This window comes from Phoca vitulina, unplaced genomic scaffold (genome assembly GCF_004348235.1).
Source record: "Phoca vitulina isolate PV1807 unplaced genomic scaffold, GSC_HSeal_1.0 scaffold34, whole genome shotgun sequence".
Classification (NCBI taxonomy): Eukaryota; Metazoa; Chordata; class Mammalia; order Carnivora; family Phocidae; genus Phoca; species Phoca vitulina.
Window position 1 is genome coordinate 16,059,136 of NW_022589737.1, and position 26,165 is coordinate 16,085,300.

Sequence of the window (26,165 nt, forward strand, 5' to 3'; positions counted from 1 at the left end):
TCCTTAAATATGTAAACCAGAGCTCCATGGAGACCTCAGATCTGGCAGTTGTTTGTCACAGGTAATCTTGTGTTTTCAAAGAAAAACCTTTATTTTCCTTTCTAGAACTGGTACTGGTGATTTCATCGTCATAAAATCTTGTAATTATGCCTACTGATTTGCTTGTAATCACCCAGGTTGACTTACCCAAAGACACACAAAACAGGCAGGCAGGTAGACAGACACTCGCCTGCCCTTTCGGCGCTAGCAATGTGATTTCCTCTGTACCCCGCCCTCCTCCCCCTCCCAACACGCACATACTCACCCGTCTTCCTTATTATACTAATGAACATTTCCTCGGTGCTCACCCAGCTCTCGCTAGGGTGCTCAGTGGTGTCATTTACAACATATTGAAAAATGAAAACGATATCCTCAGGGGGGCGTAATGTAGGTCTGAAAGGGAAAATACATTCCCTGGCCGGGAATTGCTTAAACATTCAGAGCTGGTGAAGTAGTTGTGTAGAGGTTGGGGAATTTCCCCAGCCTTCCCCACTTAGCCAAGGGAGGCTAAGTGAGCCCCACTGAGACGCGCAGGCTCCGGGATTTACCTCTTCGGCCACTGGGAGGCCCTCTGCGTTCCCCTTTCTCCGGGGCCTGGCTGCAATTACTCACTCGTGCAGTGGCACCAGCCTTCCACCAGGGAGCCGCGGATCAGCTCTCCCGCCCGCCCCCTCCCCCCGCCCCCATCTGCAGCTTGCTGGCTCTCTCTTTCTCCCTCTCTGTCTCACTCTCTCTCTTTCTCTCCGTCTCCTGTCGGAGCACAATGAAAGCCTGTGTATCGCCGTGACTCCGGGCGGCGGAGCCAGTGTCAGCAAAGCGGCTAACAACAGACGGGAAACAGAAAGGAAAATACAAGCTACTTTTTTTTTTTTCCATCTATAAAGCGGAGCAATACAAGAGATAGAACCACATTGCTTATTGCGAGTCCAGAACCTCAGATCCACTGGCCGGGGATGGAATGTACAAAAGTGGGCAGAAAAGTGGCTGGATATGACTCGGTGCAATTGGCTGGAAGTTTGTAAGTTTGACCATCGTTTGTAAATTACTCTCAGAAGAGTTTGTCTCTCTTGATACTGTGTTAGAATAGAGCCGGGGGTGAGGAAGCCTAAGCGGGAAGGAAAAAAATGTGTTGAAGGATCTCTCTCAGTGGCTAGCGACTTGATCAGACTGCTTTCATTTAAGGCTAGGAAACCTTAGAGGGAATGAGGATTTTACCGGTGATTGGATTAGCTGAAGAAAAGAGCATGGTCCAAAAGTCCAATTACTGACATTATTAACAATTGAAAAGCCATCTCCCTCTTTTGGGAGAAGACAACATCCTACAGTACCCCAAAGAGGAGAAAACACCGGAGCCAAAGGAAAGGGAGGAAAAATTAAAAGCCAAAAGACAGCCTCTCTTGATTTTTGTACATTCTGAACATTGACTTCGAAAATTTTCTGAAACAGCACTTTTTTTTCTAACCCGAGGAAAAGTAAAGGCTGCAGATTACATAGACGTGGTAGAGATGTGTTTCTCTGCAGAAACATCCCCATAAAATTTTTTCTGAAACAACTAGGTGAGGGGGAGTCCAGCTCTCTATTAATACCCCTCTCAATTCCCTTTGCTGTCTGTTTCTGTCTCTGGCTTGACAATCCCTGAATTCTTGCTCTAACCCCCAGATCGTGTGTTTACAAAGTACCTAGTGGCTCTCGTCAGCGTGGTGGGGGAAAAAAAAAAGCCCCACCAACTCTGTCCAACTTCTCAAGAGCTGTCAAATGCAATTAGAGTAAGTTGATAAGGGTTTGTTTCCAACTAATCCTCTGCGATTGGTTTCTGTTCTGTCTCCTCACCCTCTTTTTACTAACTCCCCTCCCCCACACCTTCTCCACTGCTCCCCCCAACCTCTGAAGACCTCTATTCATGTGGCCCTGAACACTGAGCTCACATTGTCAAAAACAGATTTGGCTGCAATAGCCAGCAGTAGCCTCCTTCCACCTCACCATCCCAGAGGCAGCATTGTGTCCAGTAAGATGGGGGACACAGCGCCCCCACAGGCCCCCACAGGAGGGCTAGGGGGGGCCCCTGGGGCGGGGCTCCTTGGAGGGGGCTCAGTCACCCCGAGAGTGCACAGTGCTATCGTGGAGCGCCTCCGGGCTCGGATCGCCGTCTGCCGCCAGCACCACCTGAGCTGTGAAGGACGCTATGAACGTGGTAGGGCTGAGAGCTCAGACCGGGAACGAGAGAGCACCTTGCAGCTCCTGAGCCTGGTACAGCATGGCCAGGGGGCGAGGAAGGCTGGCAAGCACACCAAGGCCGCTGCCGCTGCGGCCACCACTATTGCCCCTCCACCGCCCCCTGCTGCCCCTCCTGCAGCCTCCCAAGCCGCAGCGACAGCCGCCCCACCGCCCCCACCAGACTATCACCATCACCACCAGCAGCACCTGCTGAACAGTAGCAGTAATGGTGGCGGTGGTGGGATCGACGGGGAGCCGCAATCACAAGCTTCGACCCCTGGGGACCAGAGGAACTCAGCCCTGATTGCGGTAAGGCACCTGGTTTTCTCATGATTCTGGCTGTGGCCCGGTGGCCGCTTGTGAGGGTAGAGCTTGCCTTGGCCTGAGGTGGAGTGGACAGCATTGAAAAGGGCCAAGGCGTTACCTGACTACCTGCAAGGCCACTGGGTAGGCAGTTGGTGCGGTTTTACGCTCTTACTCATCGAGTTCTGCTGGTGCTCATTCATGGGCTTTCCTACACTCGTAGGGTGTCGCTTAGGCAGTAGAAAGCCCGAGTTTTCCAGAGGCCCTCTGGAGTCAAGAGGTGGGTAGGCTGGCAGGATCTGAGTGAGCCGCTGAGGAAGGCCCTGTCCTCACAGATCCTCCTGTTTTGGCTAGCCAGCTCTGATTAGGCCCAACAAGCCGTTCTTCAGCCTGAAGGCATCTGTCAGTCCCGCTGACCTTCATCGAAGCCTTTTCCTTCTTTTCCCTTCTCCCCTTCCCCCTTTGAAGTGGCCCCTTCTTGGGTTAAGAGACCATAAGTGGCGGTCTCTAACACAGAGAAGTTCCATGAGTGTCCCCTCAGTCAAAAGCGAACTGTGGGGGAAACATCCCCAAGACCAGTGAGGGAATGTTTCTGAGAGGCTTGCTCCCTGATTTCCCACGGACGCCCCCACCGCGCCCTCCCACCTCGCTTCTTTTCCCAGGCCCCACAGTCAGGTAGTGCCGGCTGGCAGCGTTCATGACCGTGGGCAGGCACGAAGGGGCTGTCTCCGCGCTGTCATCCTAGGAGGTACCTTGTCTTCAGCCACTCCTGCTGACAGGACATCAAACCTGAAAGTTCTGATGAAGTTTCTGGCTGGGAGTTCTTCCTCAGAGGCACAGACACACCCCATCCCAGAGGGAGTATCCCTTGAATCATTGGTTCTCCGTGCCAGTCCAGGTCAGGTGACTGCCTGCCCTGCGCGGCTTCCCCTGGAGCTGCCGGGCCAGTGGCCTCTGGGTAGAAGGTGGAGCCCTGCCCCGCAGCCTGGCAGGCTTCCTCCATTTCTGAGGTCTGTGGGGCCCCTGATGTTCTGTGTCCGCTCGCAGCGCAGCTCCAGTTTGCCCAAGCCAGCCCTAATGAAAGTCAGCAGCGGGAAATGGCCATGCGAGTCTGAAAGTACTCCAAAAGCCCAAAGAACAGGAGGGCAGTGCGTCGAGCTCCTTTCCCAAAGGAACTTGAAAAGGAGCTCTAGAGAGAGGACACCCCCCCTCCCTGGCCTGGCCTATGGGATGCTTCTTTGTGGCTCCCCCTGATCCCTAGCCCGGATGTGGGGTGATGAAGTTTCCAGAAATTCTAGGAGCTAGGGTAGTGGTCTTCTGTCCCACCACACACACATTTTGCTTGGGTCGCCTAGAACTGCAACTTCCTGGCACGAGTTCCAGATGAAAATTAACTGCTAACAGTTAAACTGCCCAGTGTTTGCTGTCTCATCCTTGAACACAGTTAACCTGTGAGGTCCTGTTAGAGCTTCAAGGCCTAATTTCCCTTCCCTAGCACCTGTTCCATCCCCACCTCTCCCTGGAATTCCCTAGGAGAGCAGTGGGAGTTTGTTTTGTGAAAGGGAGCTGCTGAGGTGAATGGGGGTGGGGGTCGTGGGAAGTCACTCGAATGAAGCGAAGAATGAGGTTTGTATGTATGTGTGTGTCCCTGGCATCTGCAGCCAAAAGTATCTAAATGCCTTGATTGTCCCCAGTAAATTTATAATCTGTCTGCAAGTCTCCCAATAATACTGCTTTGTGTGCTTCGCAGTCTCCTGGTAAGTGTTTCTGGGGATGATACAGGGAACGAGGCGCCCAGCCTTCTTCAGTGCAGAAGACCGATCTCTGTCCTGGGTGCCTGGGAGACTGGAGGCGGCACTCCTATCCCAGCCTCTGCAAGGAAGGTGGCATGTCTGCTTACGGCCGTGTTCTTTTGATTTTTGCTTTTCTCCAACATGGAAGTAAAATGAGGCTGCCTCTTTTGGGGGGGGGCGGTGAGCTTTGGGATGCAAAATGAAACCAACCAACTTCAGTGGTTATTGTAACTACCATAGCGACATCCATGCTGGGAGTAAGGGAGAGGACGGGGTCCTGCCTCCCCCGACTGAAGGCTTACTGCTGCAGAAGCCAGACGTGGCTGTTGTACCACTCAGGTTCTAAGGGAGAGTCTGAGCTCTCCCTCCCAACCACCAGCCACCTCCTAAAACGTTGCCTTGGAGGAGACCCCTCTCTGAGCACAGTGATGATGAGAGGGGCCATGTGAGGAATAAAAAGAACAGTGTATTTCTGATGGTTGCTTTTTACTGGAAACGTGTGGCATTGCACAGGTTGGTCCCCAACCCCCCTTTTGGTTATTGGAAATTCCCTTCTCCATTTTAGCTTCTAAATTTGGAGCTTTGTTACTCAGCATGGTACTCAGAGATGGTGAGGCAAGTACTGTATTAACCTGATAACATTGTGTTTGAAGGGAGGCCTGGGCACTGGGGAGTGATTCATCAAGCCCATTAGGTCTGCAGGTCCTATTTCACGTGGGCTCCTCTTATTTTCAGAAACACTATTAATTTAAAGGGGTCTTTGTGCAGAATGAGTGGCAAAATTCTTTCTTAATTTTATTGCTGTGTCCGTAACCAGATTTATTTCTGTCTGGGTGTGTTCAGTGTAGCACTTTAATAGTTAATCCGTATGACATAAGTGGCCATAAAGGTCCTTTCAGAGAGAGAGAGAGAATATTGATCATCTAAAATCAAATATGCACTGCATCCTCAGATGAAAGCCCTGTATGCTGCAGAGTTGCTAGGACAATGCCTAGTATGGAGTCAGTAATATTTGAACGTGGATGGCAGGGGAACTTCTGGTCTGTGGGATCGCGTTGGCTTGAGGGCTGTTGTACTGCAAGAAATATATAATGTCTGAGTTTTTCCCAATAGCCTAAGTTTCAAGAATAATGCAAGAATAACCTCCAAGCCAGTTCTAATGCTCTCCACATTGCGAGCCTAATTCTGCTGCCCTTACTCAGCCAATTTCTTCGTTTAGCTCAAGTACAAGTTCAGGGGAAGCCCCATTGCTGCAGAGACTACAGGAACAGGGCCTTTCAGAGGGCCTGGATTATAGGGCTTTGAGCAGATATGCATTTCTAACCACTTGGAGCAGGCTTTAGGCACTAAATCATTTTCTGGTGAAGTATGTTTGAATCTTTGAATGAACTGTGAAACTGAATAATTGCTGGTCCATGGAACAGTAAGGTTTAGAGCTTCTGCAGTTCATTATTAATCTTTCCCTTTTGCCTGAGACAAGCTCTTTTTTCTGTTGCATAGACTGTGTTGCTAGGATGGATAGATCAGTGGTTCCAAGTCATCTTTGGCTTTAGAGATTATCTTTTCTCTAACGTAGTGTGGAGGAAAGAAAGCAGATCAGACAAGGAGTCTGCCTCCTCGATTCTGTGCCTGCTTGATCACTAACCAGCTGGGTGACCTAGGACAAGTTACTTAGCAGTCATCTGTAAAACAGAGAGAACGGTATTGCTGTCCTAGTTTGTTGGGAGAAGCAAATGAATGTGTGTTTCCGACCAGGCGTTGGGAAAAGTAAAGCACTGCAGAAACGCAAGGCATTATTACTAGTATTGCTAATAATAAGCTACTAAGCAACGAATCATAATACCAGTTTTTCCAGGGATTTAAAGTATACTTGAGCTTTCAGTTGTCTGTTTTAAATGGTGAAATAGCTTTTATTGTAAATAGAGGGATTGGTATTTCAAATTTAGCCCTGCCAAGATAAGGCTGAGTATCAGTGTGCTTAAGTGTTCCTGAAGGTCCCAGGGACTCTTAGTTAAAATGTGCAATGTTGTGAAAGTGTTTAGGGTCTTTGCGCGCATGTCCTTTACAGGCCCCTGCCCGGACCAGTGTCCACCAGGGCGGCTAAGGAATATTAGAAAAGTCGTTTGCACAAATGGCATGGGAAAGTTAAATATTTTGTCAACAATAGTCTAAAATGTTAATTGTTAGCTTAAGAAAGTCAAACAAGTTAAATCATTGCCAGAGTTCCCTGGTTATTTTTAACTGATGATAATCAAGTTTCCAATTGACAGTTCACAATCTGAGAGCTGTAAGTGGGGGTTTGAGAACAGAAACAGTTCATTGGGCAGATCTGGGTGTCTGTAGCTGTCTACATGATAAATATCCTCCCCAGGACAGTGATAGGAGTGTTTACATTATTTATATATGCAGCCATCATTTCCTTAAGACCTGACCTATTTTTGTTCTGTTTTCCAGAACAAAGTAATAAAGGGAGAGTTCTTATCTCTCCAGGACCTTCCTACTACTTCTTTCAAGTAAATATAATTATAAGATCTCACAAAGGCAAAAGAGTTCAAGTGGAGAGAGAAGTTGGCACAATCCTTTATCAAAAATGGACAGAGAGCTTGCTTCGACAGCGAGGGCTGTTATGTCAAGCAAGATGCCTTGCTTGTTTGGGTCAGTGTTTGTTTACAGAAGGCATCTGTGTTCTTTGAAATGATGTCCTTGTTAGGTGATGTTTTTCAAACCTTAGAGTTCTGAACCTTGAACTTTAATATTGTGTGGCTTCCCTACGCCTGTAGACCTTTTATAAGTTACCAAGACAAACATGGGTTTTCAAATGTTCTAAGACATAATAATTAAATATGACTAAAAGAGCAGCTGTGATTAGCTGTTCTTGTTTTTAATTGTTGTTGTGTGTGTTTGTTTTTCACGCTGCTATTTAATCTCAGAAAGCCTGGGTGGAAATTTTAAAAAATCATCCGTTCTGCCATGCATGGCAATGAAGCTATCCTGAGTGGATTCTACTACTTCCTTGTTCTTTAATCCAGGCCCTTATATGTGTTCATAGGCTGGATCATGTTTAATGAAAACAATTCCAAATTCTTTCTTCTGCATTTTCATGCTAATCTCCCTCACACTCTAACAGGCTCTGTGGGAAAATAGGGAGAAATACAGCTAACGACAAAGTCCCTGCTCGCTTACCAGTCTGCTGGGCAGATCAAGACCACATCGATAAAGGAACAGTGCAAGTACTAACTAGGTGGAATGAACCAAAACTGATGTAGAAAATCAGAAGAAAAAAGGAATAAATATTTATTGAGCCCTAGAATGTCCCAGGTACTTTTTTATATAATACCTTAAAAAAAAGACAAAACACCCTGATGAGTAAGCAACACTTGCCCCACTTCATGAATAAGGAAACCGAGGCTTAGAGAAATAGTAAATGAAAGGATTTAGTGCACAGATTTTATATTTTGACCTGTATTCGGATCCCACTTCACACCTACTAGCTTTATGAGCTTGGAGAAATAACTTTATTCTTCTTGGGCATCGGTATCTTCATCTGAAAAACAAAGCTACTGCTCTTTAACAGGACATTCGGCACAGTGCCAGACACGCAATAGGTGCTCAAAATGTGAGTGCTGTTAGGAGTTGGTAGGAGAGAGCCCCCGGGTCAGCTTTGTGCGGGACAGCAGCAGGGCCTGGGAGGAGGGAGCCCGCGGAAATGTGGGATGGGGTAGCAGACGGCAGACGGGTATCAGCGTCAGGTGTGGGACAGAGTGGAGCCCGACTGACGGGGTTGGGGTGAGTAGTGAGGGGGACAGGTGAGGCTGATCCACTCCTGGAGGGGCTGAAGCTCTGGCAAGCGTACGTCAGTAGCCCTGGAAAATGGTAGAGCAAGGAAGGCTCGGAGGAGTCAGCATCTATAAAGCAATAATAATCCTTCATACACTTGAAGACAAGTAATACACTTCCCCTCCAGCAGCCTCTTCTCAGAGCGCATTGCCTAAGTGTTCTGTATTACCTATCTTCAAGTCCCTTGAGCTGCTTAATGCCTTGCTATTTACACACTTCCCTTACTCCCGGTGAGTTAATACAGCATGACATGGCCTTTGGCATGGAAAGGAGATGGTTTTAAAAGCACGCTCGCTAGACACAGAAAAGAAACTAAAAGAAGCAGAACCAATGACACATACCTCTCTTCCCAGGCTTGCTAGGCCTTCCAGTGCAAATAAGAATTGCCCTGTGGGCAAAAGTGTCTTCTCTTGATGTGTAAACTTAGCTTCCCAACAAATGAGTTTGCCTGTTTATAAACTTGACAAAAGTCTTTTCATTAAAAAAAAAAAAATCGTGAGCAGAAACCTTATGAGGAGCTGTGATTCCAGATGGCCTTTGAGATTTGCTTGCTTGCTTGCTTGCTTTTTAACGCAGATGTGTTCCGTATCATGTACTTGTCCTAAGCTTCAGTGGGATACATTTCCCCCTATTTGGTCCATGTTCACAGGGCCACAGGGAAGGTACCCTATGGAAAAGATGGCAGAGGAGAAAAGCCAACACTTTCTGATTGAAGGTATGATGTTGGGATGCTGACCATAGGGAATGGGCTTGCTATGGCTGCCAGCTCCACCCTTTTCTACATGTATCTAAGGGGCAGATGTGAAAGACTCAAAGCTCTTCCATTTCCTTATAGAGAGGATGAAAAGAGATGTTCACATATTCTCCACAAGTTTTAAAGAAGGCTAGAGAGTTGGGCCCTCCCAAATTGCTGAAGGAAAGGCTATGAAAATGGGCAAATAACAGTATTTACATGCACTGTGCTCTCCGCGCTTAGATTCTTTGCATGTGGATCTGTTTGCAGGCTCGGTCCCCCAGAGAGAGATTCTGAACTGTCTTTGTGCTAAATTAAACATTAGTTTTCTCCTTGGGAACTTGATCTTCCATAGACGAGGCAACAATATCTTTCTGAGAGAGCTCCCAGCTAAGCATTTCCCTCAGGAAGAGACCAGCTCAGGAGCCTTTTCACCTCCTGTCTGCTTAGCTGGTGTGAGTGTGTGTTGCATAGGAGTTGTTACGCCTAACCAGGTCTAGAAGCCCGTAGAGCAAGGACTGGTACTCTAATCCTTGGTATAATGCTGAGGGACCCACGCTGGCTTAGCATAGAATAAATGGAAATGGTCAGAGCGGCACCCAGATCATGGAAGATTTTAACCAACCATGGGAAGGAGTAATTCCTTTACTCACTGCCTCCCAAATTCTGTACCCACAGCAATGAAAGGGAGTATGTTAAATACAAGCCGTCTCATTTCTAGTTATCTCTCATCTCCATCCTGCCCAGCCCCCAAGAGGGCTGGTTCATACTGATCTGAAAATAGGACACTATTCTATCAATTTATGGAGTAGCATAAGCCCTTAGAAAACAGACCAAATTCTTTACTGACAGATGAAAAAATTAAAGGCCATTTAAAAGAGTAGTAGAGGCTGGACTAGAACCCAAGTTTTCTATTCTGGGTTATTAAGAGTTGTCCTTTTATTAAGGACTTTTAAAAAAAGATTTATTTATTTATTTAAAAGATTTTTATATACTTATTTGTCAGAGAGAGAGAGAGCACAAGCAGGGGGAGGGGCAGAGGGAGAAGCAGGCTCCCCACTGAGCAGGGAGCCCAATGTGGGGCTCAATCCCAGGACCCTGGGATCATGACCTGAGCCAAAGGCAGACGCTTAACTGACTGAGTCCAGGCATCCCAAGAAGCCCTCCTTGACTTAATATTTGTTAAGAGGGAAAGTCTTATGTTAAGTGTTCTTACCACAGATAATAGTAAAAATTATTTTTACTAGGGCAGGAGAAAACTTTGGGAAGTGATAGGTGTGGTTATGGCCTTGGTGATGGTGGTAGTTTCACGGATGTACACTTATCCCCAGAGTTACAGAGTTGTATGTATTAAATACGAACAGGTTTTTATATGTCAATCATAGCTCAATAAAGTGGTTAAGAAAAAGAAGCTCTTCGGAGCACTGAGACCACCATATAAAGGAGGTGGTGTAGCCAGCTGGAGGATGAGTGTCCACATGCAGAGGACCAGGGTACCCCTGTCACTGACCAGCTCCAGCTGCCACCACGAGAGTGAGGCCAGCTCGTGCCAGCCCATCCTCCAACTCCGTGAGCCACACGAGTGAGTGAGCCCCCGTGAAGTCAGCAGAGGAACCATCCCGCCAACCTAGAGAATCATGGGAAACATCACATCATGATTTGCAGGCAATAAGTTTTTGGGGTGGTCTGGGGTGGTTTGTAACTTAGCAAAGGTTAAGCGAATCCAAGCTGGGAAACCTTAGCAGGGGTGATGGCTTCCCCAGCGCTGGTTACTTAACATCTCCGAGACTCATTTTCTGCTTTTTATGGTGGTAGAAACTGTGCCAAAGCTTGCGAGGATTAAATGAGATAATACGCGGGAGCAGCTAGTGTGTGGTCTGGCCCGTGGGGAAGCTTCACAAACATTCCTTTCCTTGCTTGCTCCTTTGTCCCTTCTCCCTGGGCTCTGATTTGAGCCCCCCTTCCTTTGTCATCTCCCTTTGTCATCTTTATCACTCTCACTTCATGTGCATCAACATCCTTAGAGGCTCTCCCAGCTTGCCGGTCCTCCGAACAGCAATTTATTTTTTCCCTCCTGGATGATGGCCTGGTGCTGTCATTCCTCCTAACTACCAAATTTCCAGCATTCTTATTACGCTCTAGGGAACACATCTGCCTTCGGTAGTCTCCCCTTAAAATAGAAAAGGGTTAACCTCATAAAGATGTCACTCCCCCTTGTACTGCTATGCTGCCCTTGGGAGAGTCAAACAGCATAGCAAATATAGATGGGCAATGTAATTGCATTCGATCTTCGAGGTCACAGAAGACTTTGCTAGCTCCAACAGCGTGCAGGGGAAAAGGTAAGCATGTTCCATCTTGAAGAGCCGTGTTTCTGAACTCACCTTTTCTTTTTTTTTTTTGTAGCACATTATTCCCAGTCCCTCATTCTTCCCACCTTACACTTCCCAATAAGTGAATAAACAAAGAGGACATGGTAGAGTGGCACTATATTCTACTTACTATACTTACCAGCGATACGGTCAGAGAGTCCTGGCCTAGGAATTAGATGTTGAAGGTCCTAGTGATACTAACTAGTCAGGTAACTTAGCCAGTCCTTTTACCTCCTTGGTACTCACTTTCCTTCTTGGAAAAACAATACGGGACACCTGGTGAGTGGCTTGGATCACCTCAGAGGCCCCTTTTGGGTGGATACACTTTGAATAAGTTCCCTGGTATTTCACTTTTGCTTTTCACATTTCAGTGTCTCCTTTAAATGTATCTGTTAGGAAGAACTGAAAGAAGGAAAGGTGACAAGGGGGAGGGTGTTTTGTTTTTTTTAAAGGAAATACTAGTGAGGAGGGTCTGAAGTAATCTTGGGAGCAAGGTCCAGCTGTGGCAAAGGCCGAGTGCACAGCCCTATTAAGTGCCTAACACTCTTCCTGGGAGTCAGGAACAAATCACTCCGTCGCTGACCCTATTTGTTGGAGCTTAGGGTTCCAGTATGAAAAACAGTTGTAGGCCTAGAGTTTGATTCATTAAATTTCTTTTTAGAGGAAGTACTGTTTTTGTTTGCCTAGATTATCCCAGCTACACTTGGAACATTTCTGTGGGTGAAGAAGATTCCCGAATGAGTACCCTTGTGAAATAATTCATGAAATATAAAATGTGAAATGCAAAGGAAAAGACTCTTACGGAGCCTGCCTTCCTTAGGTATTGACTAGTCTGTCTGTCTCTCTCGTATACACACAACTGAAAAGTGCAGATTAATGGGTGGGATTTTATACGTGTCACCACTTCATTTTAAAAATATGTTTCTGCTTTCAAGAGGAACACAAAAGAGAGTCACTGAGAAATTGGTCTGGGGGAGGGGAATTCAATCCACTGCCTCTTTTTTTTTCTTCTTATCACTAAAACCCTAAGCAGAGAGTGTAATCACCTATTTCCCAAGGGCAGCCCTAAGCCCTTAAAACTCAGATCTGTTTAGGGATTTAATAGAACTGGAAAAAAAAGGAATGCACAGGATCTGCTCCAAACAAATCAACAGAGGAAAATGTACCCAACCAAATATTAAATCTAGAGGATTTCTTTGATAGCATCATTCCCTCCCTCCCTGTCTCTTGATTTAGTTAGAGCACAGCTCTGCAAATTGCATCTTTATGATTCCTAGAATCTTTGGGGTCTGTGGATCCCATCTTGGGCTCCAGGCCAGTCCGGTACATTTTCTTTCACAAAACAAGATGAAACTAGCAGGAAGCCAAGAGGGTCATTTGGTTGTGGCTGTCATTCCATTTTGTTTCCAGGGGTAGACACACTCAGCTTCATTGTCTGTTAGATTAGAGCCTTAGAGATGGTGATTTTGTCTAGTAACTTTTAAACTCCTTAGCTTTTCTTCTAAGATTTTTTTTTTTAGATGAAAATGTCTTGGTATTATGCTATGCAACATTGCTTTTTCTTTTTAAAAATACTAAGATAAGGAAGTCAAGTTGCCTTTTTTCCAATAGATCGAGTCTTACTTTTGCTTAGAAAACGTACCCCAGGTCCCCATCACACACGTGCATATGCACACACCCCCCCCACACACATACACCCTTTTTTACCATGATTATTTTTAGTATATGGACACAAATTGGTTAGTGGGTGACTTACCAAGAACACAGAATGAAGAAACACATTAAAAAGTATGGGAAAGAAGATCAGTTTTAAAGGAAATTGCTCCAGAAGACAAGAGTATGCCAAGTTGCAGAAACTAAGAAAGAGAACATTGTATCACAGCGCTAAGTGTAGAGTGACAAGGCACCTCCATTCTGGTCCAAGTTTTACTGCTAGCTAAAAGAATGACCTTGTGGCCAGTCACCCCTCCTTTGCTGCTTAGTTTCCCCATCTGCAACCCAGAAATGTTGGATTCCACAGCACTTTGCTTGGTTGGACTGTTCTTGTCATACAGGATTCAGCTCAAATATCACCTGCTTGGAGAGACCTTCCTGGCTATCCTAACTCACGTATACACACGGTTGATCTCTCTTTCTCTCTCCTCCTCCCCTATCACTACAGAGGTGTTGTCTTCATAACTTTTCTCACCATCTGAATTTATGTCACTCCTTGTTTGCTGGTGCATTTCCTATCTTTCCCCACTGGAACGCAAGCTCTGTGAGACCAGGAAGCTTGTCAGTCTTGTTCACTACATGTGCCCCAGCCCTTAGCAGTTCCTGGAGCATTTTGGATCCACAGTAAATATTTGTTGAATGAATGATCATATCAATGGCTTTGAAACTAGAGATGTCTTTCTTTCTTTCTTTTCTTTTTTTTTTTTAAGATTTTGTTTGAGAGAAAGAGAGAGCGAGCATGAGCGGGGTGAGGGGCAGAGAGAGAAGCAGGCTCTCCACCGAGTAGGGAGCCCGATGCGGGGCTCCATCCCAGGACTCTGGGATCATGACATGAGCCAAAGGCAGACGCTTGACTGACTGAGCCACCCGGTGCCCGAAACTAGAGATGTCTTATGAGTCTTTCAGGAACGGAGGTATGAAAGAGAGAACGAAGAATGCGTGGTGGGCCTCCGAAGTCCCCACCTCCTGTTGGATTATGCATTTTATACATATAAAACAGCACGTTTTTAATCACACTGAAGTATATATATAGAGAGAGCCATATTTATGGGTATAGGTATAGATATGCTTTAATGTGATTAAAAACATGGTTCTAGTGCTACAGCCATTTGAAAGACACAAGAGTGTGATGATCATTTAAGATTTTTCCCAGATTGAAATTCCAAAGCCCAGCCTCTCCTAGGTAGAAAACATTGGTACAAGGACAAGGATGATGGAGAAGTTACATATACCGAGCGACTGCTGTATGCTGGGTCCTGCGTTAGTCCCTTGCGCCGCACAGGAGAGACAGAGAGACAAAGTTCTTATTTGATGGAGTTTACATTTTCATGGCGGGCGGGGGAGGACAGAGCGTAAAACAAAGGAATGAGATAAATTTAACTAATGATACAGCGCACAGCTCTTTGTTCCTTCAAGCGGCTGATTGGAGATTGATTTGGATTAATTAAACGGAAGCAAATCTGGGAAACACTTCAGGAAGTAGAAAGTGATAAGCATAAACAAACAGCTACCCTCAGAATAGGAGATGGGCTCCTTTGCCGGTGCTTGGACAGCTGCCTGCACTGTGGTCCGCTCCGGCCAGTCTGTGCAAAATGCGGTTCCGATGCTCCTGGGGAGGGAGGTGGTCATGTCAGCATCGTCTGTGCTTTGGAGCTGTTGTGATCGTTTTGTTAGAAGTCACTGAGATTTGAGAATTAAAGAGAAACTACGGAAAGGCAACCTTGGGGGAAAAGAAGAATACTGCCCCTCCTTTGCAATAGAAAACAAATAGGAAATTAGCATCAGGACCAAAAGGAGGTAGAGGACAGTAGGTTCTCCCGGGGGCAGGCCAAAGCAGTAAGTGTAATTTGCAGTCATCGTCATAATACCCTCTTACATGTACGCAACCCATATTGCCTGCACGGAAACCCTATGCTATAAATAAGGCAAGTGGACAGGGTGCCTGTGTGGTTCTGTCGGTTAAGCGTCCGATTCTTGATTTCGGCTTAGGTCATGATCTCAGGGTCGTGAGATCGAGCCCCCTGTTGGGCTCAGCGCTGGGTGGGGAGCCTGCTTAGGGTTCTCTCTCTCCCTCTCCCTCTGCCTTCCCCACTCTAAAAACATAAATAAGGCAAGTGTAGCTTTTTTTTTTTTTTTTAAAGATTTTATTTATTTATTTGACAGAGAGAGAGATAGCAAGAGCAGGAACACAAGCAGGGGGAGTGGGAGAGGGAGAAGCAGGCTTCCCGCCGAGCAGGGAGCCTGATGTGGGGCTCGATCCCAGGACCCTGGGATCATGACCTGAGCCGAAGGCAGACGCTTAACGACTGAGCCACCCAGGCGCCCGGCAAGTGTAGCTTTTTAAAATTTTACATATGGGAAACAGACTCGGAGAAGTTGAGAAATGCTAATAATATCTTACTTTTGAATAACAAATTTGCAGTTTACAAAGTATGGACGCACTCATCATCTCAGTTTGTTCTCTGGGGCATTATTATTTCCATTTTAGAGACTGGTAAAGGAACTCAAACTGGCCCACACTAACTCTGCTGGTGAGCAGAGATGCACCCTCCTGACCCCTGGGCCTGTCTGTGCAGGGCGCACAGCTGACGGAGTGGAGGAGCTGAGCCCCAAATACATCACTGAATTTGCATCTACGGTGAGGGCACTGAATGTCTTGCGCTTCCAGGAGCATACCCACACATGATTTGAAGCCATGACTCTCCCAGAAAGAATGTCAATCATGAATGGAATGAGGATGTCAAGCACCCGGGGCACATCAAATCTAGAATAAGGGAGGCTGAAAAAAGGGAGTCTTGTTTTTGGGGTTTTTTTCTTTTTAAAAATTTATTAATTTGTAAAAATGAATACAAGGCAAGGCAAGAGAGCTTTTTTTAATTTAGGAAAGCCCACAATTTGCTACCCGTATTTCTTGTGGATCTAGTGAGCCAACTCATAGATCTTGGGAGAGAGGGCTCGAAGGTTGTTATGAATAGAAACTTGATCTGGAATCAAAGAAGCAGCTTTGCCTCTGTAACCGAGATTGGTCTAAGTTTTTCTCAGTGCTCTTGCTTATTTTGGAATGAGTATCTTAGATGGAACTTAAGGGAGAGAACTGCAGCTCTTTGCTGAAAAGTGATTTTTGAATCCATTCAGATCCAAGTTGAATCTGTTTTTCATGCTGATGGGGGTTTTCTCATTACCCGGAGAAAATGCAGCAGTTCGTAATTGATGGGATTTTGCTTCAAAGTGGAATATATCTTATTTATCTTTGTATTTCTAGGGCTTGCAACAGTGCCAGATACCTAGTAAGTAAATGTTTGTTGAAATTAAACTGTGGGGAGCATGAAGTTTTGAAGGACTCCAATCCTTTCTATTTCTGTGACTAAACGTACCATTCACCTGAAGTGAGACGCTGCTCTTCAAGAGAGCCTTTTGGTTCAGTGTTTGTTTTGTTTTTAAATCACAGTCATTAAGTGTTTAACATGTCAGGGACTCTTCTAAGCGTTTTTAGAATATGAACTCAAGTGTCCTCATAATCACATGATGAAGTAGGTACAATCTTATTTCCATTTGACAGATGAGGAAGGCACATGCCCAGGTCACTCAGCCACGAGTGGTGGAGTCAGGATTTGAACAAAGCAGGATGATGCCACTGCCCATGTGTTTAGTATGTTTAGTTTCCTACTGCATATAGGAGAAGGTCATGACACAGGTAATATCAGACTTCAGCTCACACATGACTCAGGCCTGGGTTTGGAACCCCAAGTGCAACAAGGCATTTGAAAGTCAGTAGTGATTAGCGCTAACTCATTGTCTGAGGTGCAGATGAAATTCAGAGTGAATGCCTAGGGGCTACAGATTCCTCTTTGAGACCGTTTCCAGCCTCCTGGTTTTCAAGAGGTGGAACACACTGGAACATGTAGGGTCTGTGAGTGACAAATAGGTTTTGACTTGCACGCCAAGGGAGGTTGGTAGTAACCCCCTGGAGGGCTGTGAGGAGGGTTCTAAGGTGATATCCAAGCTTGGTGGGAAGAGGGCCATGGTGGTTCATTATTGATATCTGCTCTGGGCAGAGAGAAGGCAACATGGCTGACAGGCCCCTGGAATGGATTCTTCAGGACCAGGAATCCAAATCTGGGGGATCTTGAAGAGAGATTCCTGGTGAAATGTTAACTCATTCCATGAAGGAATACACCAAGATCTGATGACACCACTTTATGAAGTTAGTTTTGAATAGGTTAAATACATTGTAGCTTTAGGTTGTAAGTGCCTTAAAGACGGTACATTCCTTGAAGACATTATAACCTCTGTTCTGAGAGCTCAGGGAGAAGGTGACTGAATTTTTTTTTTCAGTATTTTGTAAAGTGAAGTGCAAAGTCAGCTTCATTCCCTCCCTAACTTGCACCCAGATTGCCCCTAAGCCCTTCTTCTGTGGAAACTTATGATCAGTATTCTGAGGGAAGTCCATTTTTTGGTAGAAGCAGAGACAGAAACAGTGTAGAAATGGGAAAATGATGCCCCAAATGTGAGATCACCAGAACTTTCTTTTGGGAGTCAAATTCTGTGATAGCTGCCTTCGAAAAAAAATTTAGCAAATATGTGTTGAGGTATGATGTCCCAGCCCCATTTTAGGTGCCAAAATAGAGTAGCAATTAAGACAAGTTCTATGCTCTCCTGGAAAGTACTTTCTCATCAATAGCTTCCTTTTACCCTAGAAGGTAAGTGATAGAGCATCCTGAGTATGTCAGTTCTCTGAGTTAAATGCCAAGTTTTGTGTGCTGGCATATATGCATGGGCAGTGTGGACAAATACCATAGTTGTCAGGTTCTCCAAACACTCAAGGGCCAAAGAACCTGACGGTGAGGCTTGTGGTGGCAGGACGAAGAATCCACTGAAACTAGGCCTAGTGCAATTCTTCACTCTACACAGAGCAACCAGTTCTAGGAGATCCAAGTGTTTCCTTTCTTTGTGTATCCGTTCATTCTGGTTTCAGGAATCTGAACAGAAAGCACACGTAGCTTTCTTCATGCCTAACATATTTCCTTCACCTTGGACTTCTGTTACTTATTTTGTTAGCTATCTAAGCATTTTCCTTTTTTCTCAAAGGCAAGCGGTCCTCTAGCAGCAGCTGAACTCTTTTTGTTCTGTTTTGCACTTTAGTTTTGAGCCCAGTCCAGCGATTTGTTACTTTGTTTTTCAGCGACCTCCTACCATTTTGAGGCTTCCTCCCCTCCCACCTTGACCTCGAACTCCAAATTTATGTCTCCGTGTCATTGTGGGGAACCTTTTGGTGAAAAGGATAAAGCTGAATTGGAGCTTCGTCGGGGGGATTTTCATAGCAACACTGACTCTTTATTATTAGCTGTGCACTCCAGGCTGCTAGAGCTCATATTTTGGCAGTGGACCATCAAACACCCTATTTTTAAGAGCCTTTAACTTAGTTGTAAACATGTGCTGGGACTGGGGCTCACTTTCTTTACTCATATTTACCAAGAGCAGTTTAACTGTTGAAAAGTTGTTATTAAAAAAAAAAAAAAAGCTCAGACCTCAGTACTGTTTTTCCACTCATCTAACTCAAAACTATGCATGATCTAAAAAAAGAAAATTTGGCATTTAGTTGCTTAATTTGATGGTCCAGTCATACTGGTAATTGAGGCGGAGAAGAAATGGAACTGCTAGGTCATTTTACTTTGACAGATGCCCATCAAACACGCATGGAGGGAACGATGGCTTCTACACACATGATTGACCAGAACAGCTCAAAGAGAAGCAGTCCAGTATGCTGAGGAAATTGTTTATGCCCTAAAAGTCTTCTGTATTTAGAATAAAAGTGTTCTATAGACACATCTCCTGGGCACTCTTCATTCTGGAGACTTTACTAGTTCCATTAGGAGAACGTAAATAATATCCCAAACTCTCACTGGCTTGTAAATACAGAGATATATTCAGAAATTTGGTGAAGGGAAGATTATCACAAATATGTCTATTTCTTTTATCTCTGGGAGGAATTTAGACAAGTGCCACAGAATACATATTAACCTTTTGAGGAGATGGTGACCTACAGGAGTTTCAAGAATTTAAATGTTCAAAAGGAGGGGTTGAACTTTGACATCTTCCTCTTGTGATTTAAGATTCTAAAAGTTCCACTGTTCGGTCAGCTGAACAGAGCTGCTTTGGGGCTTTGGTGATTCTCTAAGTAGTACCCTCCATAATGACTCCCTTCTCTCAGCCTCCTGGTATGTCATCAGACCCTTGATTGTACCTCATTGTTAGTTTTGTAGTGGGGCATTAATTGACCGGTGACATTTGCCAATCAGGTATGACAACGAGTTAATTCCATTTCATTTCATCTCCCCCCTTGTTGAGCTGCAGGTATTCCATAGATACAACCTAACTTACAACAGCCATTTGATGGAAAAGCATCATGCTGTGAAATCATCTTGCCTAGTTTGCATGTCTCTTATCTCCCTAGGCCATTCCGAAAGCTCCCTGTGGCTTCTGTGGGATGAGCTGGTAATTCTTCCTGATGAATGTTCCTTTTGAGTGAGGTACCACTCTGGGCCCTTGGCCGTATTCCGAAAAATCTCAGCTGGTTCTGTCTCAGGGCTGGCCTTCTATGTATGAGTTGTTATACGCTCATTGACTTCGTGGTGCTTATTCAATCCGAAACATACCTAATTGTTTTGTTTTATGGGTTATATTTCCTCCACTATTGAATGTGAGTTCCTAAAAATTTAAAATAGAATCAAAATTAATTTCATGTCAGCAGGAAGATTTTTTTTTTTCCTAAAAAAATCGTAAGAATATTTCTTCCCTCCCTTGGGGGGGGGTGGATACTATTCCCTACCCTGGACCTTTTTCAGAATAAACAGAACTATAATTCTGCATCTGTGCCCTCCTGTAGTTACATGTGTGTGTGACTGTTCAGTGAGTAGCAAAGAAAAGGGGCCATAGTGCATCAGAAGAAAGAACACGTATTTATGTTTTCAGAACTTTCAGGAGGGAGAAGAATTTGCAGACTTGAGCTCTTAGAATTTCCTGTAAAAATTCTTATTACGGTTTTTGTTCAAAAGTTGGATGGTAATTGTATTATCTGTTGATGCATAACAAATTACTCCAAAACATAGCACTGAAAACCGTAAATTTTTCTTATCTCACAGTTTTTAAGGGTGGGGAATTCAGAAAGGTCTCTCAGGAGATTGCACTCAGTCATTGGCTGGGGCTGCGGTCACTTCAAGACTTGAGCAGGGATGGAGGATCTGCTTCTGAGTTCATTGACATGGTTGTTGGCAGCAGTCGGTTGGCTGTTGGCCAGAGGCTTAGTTCCTTGCCACTTTGGCCTGTCCTTAGGCTGCCTATGTATTCTCAGGTCACAGCAGCTGGATTCCTCCAGAGACAGTGATCCAAGAGAGTGAGAACCAATACATAAGCCACAGTCTTTCACAACCCAGTCTCAGAAACAACAAACCTTTGCTTCTGCCATACTCTGTTGACTTCATAGGCCAATCCTGACACAGTGTGGGAGGGGTAAGAACAAGGATATGAACACCAGGGAGTAGGTATCATTGGGGGCCATCTTGGAGGCTATTGAACATATTACTGTATAAACACTGGCCAGTAGCCCAGGTTACTATGTCCCCTACTGTGATTTTGAGGAAGGTTATACCACTGACTACTCTAAAATTAGGCCATCCATTCATTTCACATGTATTTATTGTCAGCTACGTACCAGGCACTGTTCCAGGCACTTAGGATACATCGGGGAGTAAAACAAGGATCCTCACCCTCATGAGTCTTATATTCTGTTGTATAGTTTGCTTTTCATGTAACAAATGCCGTGGGTCAGGGGGCCCACGTGATTAGGGTAAGTACATGGACCTCAAACCATTGTTTCACGTTGGCTTGCATTTGACCAACTTCAGCAGGAAACCGGGAGGGCTATTTTCCTTATCTGCAAGAATAAGGGGAGGCTTTTTAAAAGACTAGTAACAATACAATCTCTCCAGTGATTACATTCTTCTGTTAACTGTCTTAAATGATTACTTCTCTGTCTTTGATAGCTAAGTGAGGAAGTAAAGTCCATTACATAAGAATTAAGGGAAGTAAAGTCCATTACTTAAGAATTAAGGTTTGGGAGTCGACCCTCCTGGATTTGAGTCAGAACCCTCCTGCTTTCTCACTGTGTTACCTGGGCCTCTTGTGTGAATCCTCGGAGTCTCTGTACAACGGTGCGAACAGGAGCACGTATCTTGAAGTCGTAAGCAGTAAACGACTGAAAGCACTTACCATAGGATTTGCTACATAGATACCACTCAGTTTTACCTGCCTTTTCTTCATTTCTGACGGCATCTGACTGGCCCTTACCAGAGATGCTACCGGAAATGACCTCTCGTTCAACTCAAACTAAACCATCCGAGACAGATGTGTAAAAGTGCTTTCAATATCTACCTGGTGGTTTCCTACTAATGCTGTTCCTGTTGCAGTATTTAGCTAAGTCCTCTGTCGGAGAGGGGTCTGGAGAGGAAAGATGCATGCGCTCTGGGGTTTCTGCCTTCATCGGTCAGCCCCAGGCACCTGAGCCAGAAAGGCCCATGATTTTCCTCGGCCCAGCACTGAGCAGGCAGCTGCTTCCTGCCAAGGGGGTGCCTGCCTTCCCGAGGCCGGGAAGCCTGTGGCCCCGCTCTCGGCTCCTCTCTCATCTTCCTTCCTGGAGTGGTACCATTAGAGAAATTGGTGGTGACGGCGTAGGGACGCTCGTACCACCAGCCCCAGAAAGAATATACAAACTGAGCCAGGGGTATGTTTTGGTGGGGGGCGGGGCAGTATATTTTTAGAGATACCTGGTAGTTTGGAGCTCTGTGCATTTTAGATTATATGTATATACACACATTATATATATGTGTGTGTGTGTATATACATATATACACACATATAAAAACATGATATGTTTATGTATGTGTGTATATATATATATATAAATATATGATATGTTTATGTATATATATCTTCTCCTAATTTCCCTTTGCCTCCATTGGGCAGGAAGTGTGTGCATGGCTGACATATAATCCCTCGACTCATTGGAAGAAATGAACAAATGTGACCAATTTCCAGGGAGCCATGGGCTCTGAATTAGTTAAGAGGAAAAGCATTCTAAGGACACAAGGGTGGAGGAGGGCTGGGGAGGAAGGCACAGATGCTTTGAAGACGAGCAATCCTGAGTTTGAATCCTGGCCGTAACGTTGTTGGCTCTGTGACCTCGACGGATGGTATTTTTTTAAACCGATCTAGGCCCGTTCATAGAGAGGATGGAATGATATACCAGCCCGTGAGAAGCACATAGCACTTAGAACAATAAAAAAACAAGCAAAAAAAGAAGGTCCCAGGAAACATTTCTTTTCCTCTCTGAACTCTTTAACAATTTTCTACCTTAATCAAGTTAACACATCACATTGTTTTTATTAAGAGAAGATATTTGCAGCTTCTGGGGCTTTGGTTCTCAAACATTACTGTATATAGTAGTCACTGGGGAGTGTGCTAAATTGCTGGGCTCCCCTGGCAGAAATTCAGGAGCTCTGGAGTTTGGGGATTTCTATAGAAGATCCTCAGGCCACATTTGGAGACACAGACTTGGGGGTAACTCCAAGTCTTGGAAAGTTTTGAAATCATCTTGGCTTAAACATTTTAGACATTTGTGGAGGTCAGATAGGAAACACAACCTTTGAGCTTTGAAGATACTGAACCGTAGGTGTTTCAGAACTCTCAGGGTACTCCCACGTGACTTCTGGGTGCTCTAGAAGGCACAAAAGCAGAGCTTTGCCAGGATGCACCTTCCATTCTGTGGTAAATCTGCCGACTTCATGTGCGACCTGGCTGGAATAGTTTGCTCCTTTCCACAGGCACCATATCAGAGCGCAAGCAGGAACAGGACACCCAGGAATATGTGTGGAATGCAGGCCTGAGGCTGAAGGACAAGTAGAACCAGAGGGCTTGGGAAGATAATGAATGCCGAGACACTGAGGGCTTACCTCGGAAATGATGGTGACTGCCCACCGGGGTGCAGGGGGCTTGGAGCCCCAGCAGAAGACGGGTTGTCTAACTGACCTTCTGTGTCTGTTGGATTCATTTTTAATTCCATCTCAAGACGTAGCTTGAATCCCCTGTCTGATCACTACCTTGGCCCAGGTCAGTACCCGCTCGCCCCTCGACTGACGCAACAGCCGCCTACCCTGGCTCCCATTTAGTACATGCCAAGTAGAACAGCGAATGTTGCCTTCTTACTATATAAAGTTGTTCACATCATACCCCTGCTTAAAACTGAAGTGGCCTCCCGTTGTGTTTAGAATCCGAACTCATTCATGTCTGTAAGTCCTTCCTTCACAGACTGTGTCCTGTTCCGCGTTTCAAGCCACCGTGGCCTTGCCTACTCTACTCCAGCCCCGTGTGGAGCACCCAGGTCCCTGCATGAATCAAGGTCTTTCCTCCCGAAGAGCCCTGTCTCATGTTACTTCTCTAACTCGTCACCTGGCAGGCTCCTGCTTAATTTTTACATCTCAGCTTAAATGACAGCCTGACTAACTGCCTCTTCTAAAGAGGTTTCTCTTATTGTTTTCTTTACACTTACTACAATTTGCCCTGCCTTTATTTATTTACCTATTTTTTGCCCATCTTGGTCCCTCCCCCTCTTTAGAACAGAAATCCATTTTGCTCTCTTCCTCACCAGAGTACCCGCGGTACCCAGCCCAGCGTTTGCGCATACCGGTTGCTCATTTGTTGAGTGAACAAGTACCGTGACTTCCTGTGTTCCACAGGATAGGGTATGAAGAAGAAGTGTCAGGAATACCTGCTTATTTTCCAAACAAATTCATCCTTCTAGAACATGACATGGAAGGAAATTGCAGGAGTGTGCAACTAGAGACTCACTCACCCAAACTGAAATTCAAGGAACCAGAGATCCTTTCATTCTGTTTTCCAGGCCTTCTCTTGCCCGGGTGAGAGCCAGGCTGGGTCCATGTGCTAGAACACTGGTACCTCACAGTTTACGGGTGCTTTCAGCTGCCTTCACGGCTAACATATGTAACTGATGATCTGACGATGGGGAGGAAAGGAGTTCTGGAGCTGGGTTGTATGAAACTAAAGTTTGCATCAACAGGACCATAGATTTTCTCACAGCCGGCCCCATAGTGCATGCTGACACTTAGGACAAGATGCACAGCCCAGCTCAGGGTGACAGGGAGGCTTTACGCCAGATGTCCTTAGGAACGTGTCAGATTGCTCTCTTCTTTCTTGGGCCTCCTGGGTACCAGGAAGGAAGAGAGTGAGTCATTCTGACCTGTCAGAGTAGGTGAGTGAATGTCTACATGAAGATAAACCAAAAACATTAAAACTTTTTTATTTGTTTTTTTTTTTAAAGATTTTATTTATTTGTGTGAGAGAGAGACAGCACGAGCAGGGTGGGGGGGGCGGTGTAGGGAGAGGGAGAAGCAGGCTCCCCGCTGAGCAGGGAGCCCGACACGGGGCTTGATCCCAGGACCCTGGGATCATGACCTGAGCCAAAGCCAGATGCTTAACCAACTGAGCCACCCTGGCACTCTAAAACTTTGTGATTTCAAAGGAACAAAATCTTAAAAGGGTATATGAAAGAACTAGAAGCATGGAAGCCATTCACAAGATCCTAGGTACAAGGCCTAGTTTAAATTTGAAGTTTGATTTGACCATGACAAATAAAAGGTAGTTCTACTTTATACAATAAATAGTAAGCTTGTGGGAAATCTAATCCCAAGAGGTAGTAGGCTAAATGAAAATATAAGTGTGAATTAAATTAGATGAAACATGAATATATTCATATAAACATATATATATTAGATGAAATATATAAATACATAAATAATCATAATGGGTTACTCAGGGAGTGTTTGGGGATATCATTTCCAATCTTTGCATTTTGTAACAAGGGCAACCACGTTTTTCCAAGAACATCCCTTGGTACCATTTCGCCCCTTATCCTTTCAATAAATGTTTATTCAGCACCTTCTATACATACGGCACCAGGCCATGACCAGGGTCGGATGTTGCCAGTTTTCCCTGGGGGGGGGGGGCCAAACCTGTCTGGTTGAGAATGTCCTTTATAATATACCTGGTAGGACTGAGGAAGGTGGCCCAGGTTGTCGAAAATAGGTTAGGGACCCCATACCATATATTTTGGAAGCTTCCTAGTGCCCCCTATGTACTCTGATAGAACTTCTAGAATTGGCACCTGTTGTTTTAAGTAGGACACGTGTTTGGTCCTTTCAGTTATGAATAAGAACCCAGTTTCTCCCTGGTTGCTGTGACACCTGCTTCCAGCTCAGATTGCTGACTTGGTTTGTCCTCTGGCCTCTAGTCTGGACGTCGGGGGGCTGGGATGGAACCATGCCTGCCCCGGCCACTCCTCTGGCAACTTCCCCTTGTGGACCATACCGTGCCAAATATTTATTCTGGGTACAAAATGGGTCTCCGTTATCTTCTCGACAGAATAATGAAAAGTTGACACGGGGCAAGAATTTGGGAGGCATCTTGGAAAAGGGAGGAAAAGGTTGAAATCATCTGCCCCGCTGCCCTGTTTGCCTGTGGCTTAGGTTATCGTAGCAGGAGTTGAAACAAAGAGAAGACGGTGACAGTACCCTGTGCGGAATGCTCAGTATGCCTCTTAGATACGGCTCTGGTCACCAGCCCACGGGAAGGAGGCTGTCATTGTCTGGGGGTGGGTGAGGCTTCAGGAAAAAATCTGTGGTATGAGGAAATGTTACACAAACTGGTCTTGCTTTTATGAGGAAAGAGGGGGGATAGCAAGATGACATGAGGGGGGATAGCAAGATGACATAAAAATGATTCCAAACTACCACTCAGAGTTAAAGGTGTTGTCTTTGAAGTGATCCAGAAAGACTCCGTTTTGGGGCCTAGCGGGTCACATGCTCTAGCCAGCAGCTCTGTGGCTGGGTGGGGTACGAGGTCACCTTTGACTCCGTGCCCTTCTGTGGCATTCATTTTCATCTTTAAAGCTCGTCAGCTAGGGCAAAGCTGAGCAAGATCTCCTCCGCAGAACTGGTCCCAGAAGACCTTAGAAAGTGTCCTTTCTTCATAAAGTTCTGCTTCAGTTTGCCTCAAGTTTTTTCCTTTGCTTTTTGTATCTCACACCTGCCCCCA

At 45.4% G+C, this 26,165-nt stretch overlaps 1 protein-coding gene across 1 annotated transcript in view; it reads left to right on the forward strand.

The window, feature by feature from the left end:
- Positions 1–752: 752 nt before the first annotated feature.
- The window catches only part of MAML2 (mastermind like transcriptional coactivator 2), a 337,243-nt gene continuing 311,830 nt past the window's right edge, over positions 753–26,165 (forward strand). The window contains exon 1 of the mRNA XM_032426188.1: positions 753–2,562. Within this exon, the coding sequence (XP_032282079.1) occupies positions 2,050–2,562 (513 nt within the window). The 5' untranslated portion in view covers positions 753–2,049. The remainder of the gene's footprint in view (positions 2,563–26,165) is intronic.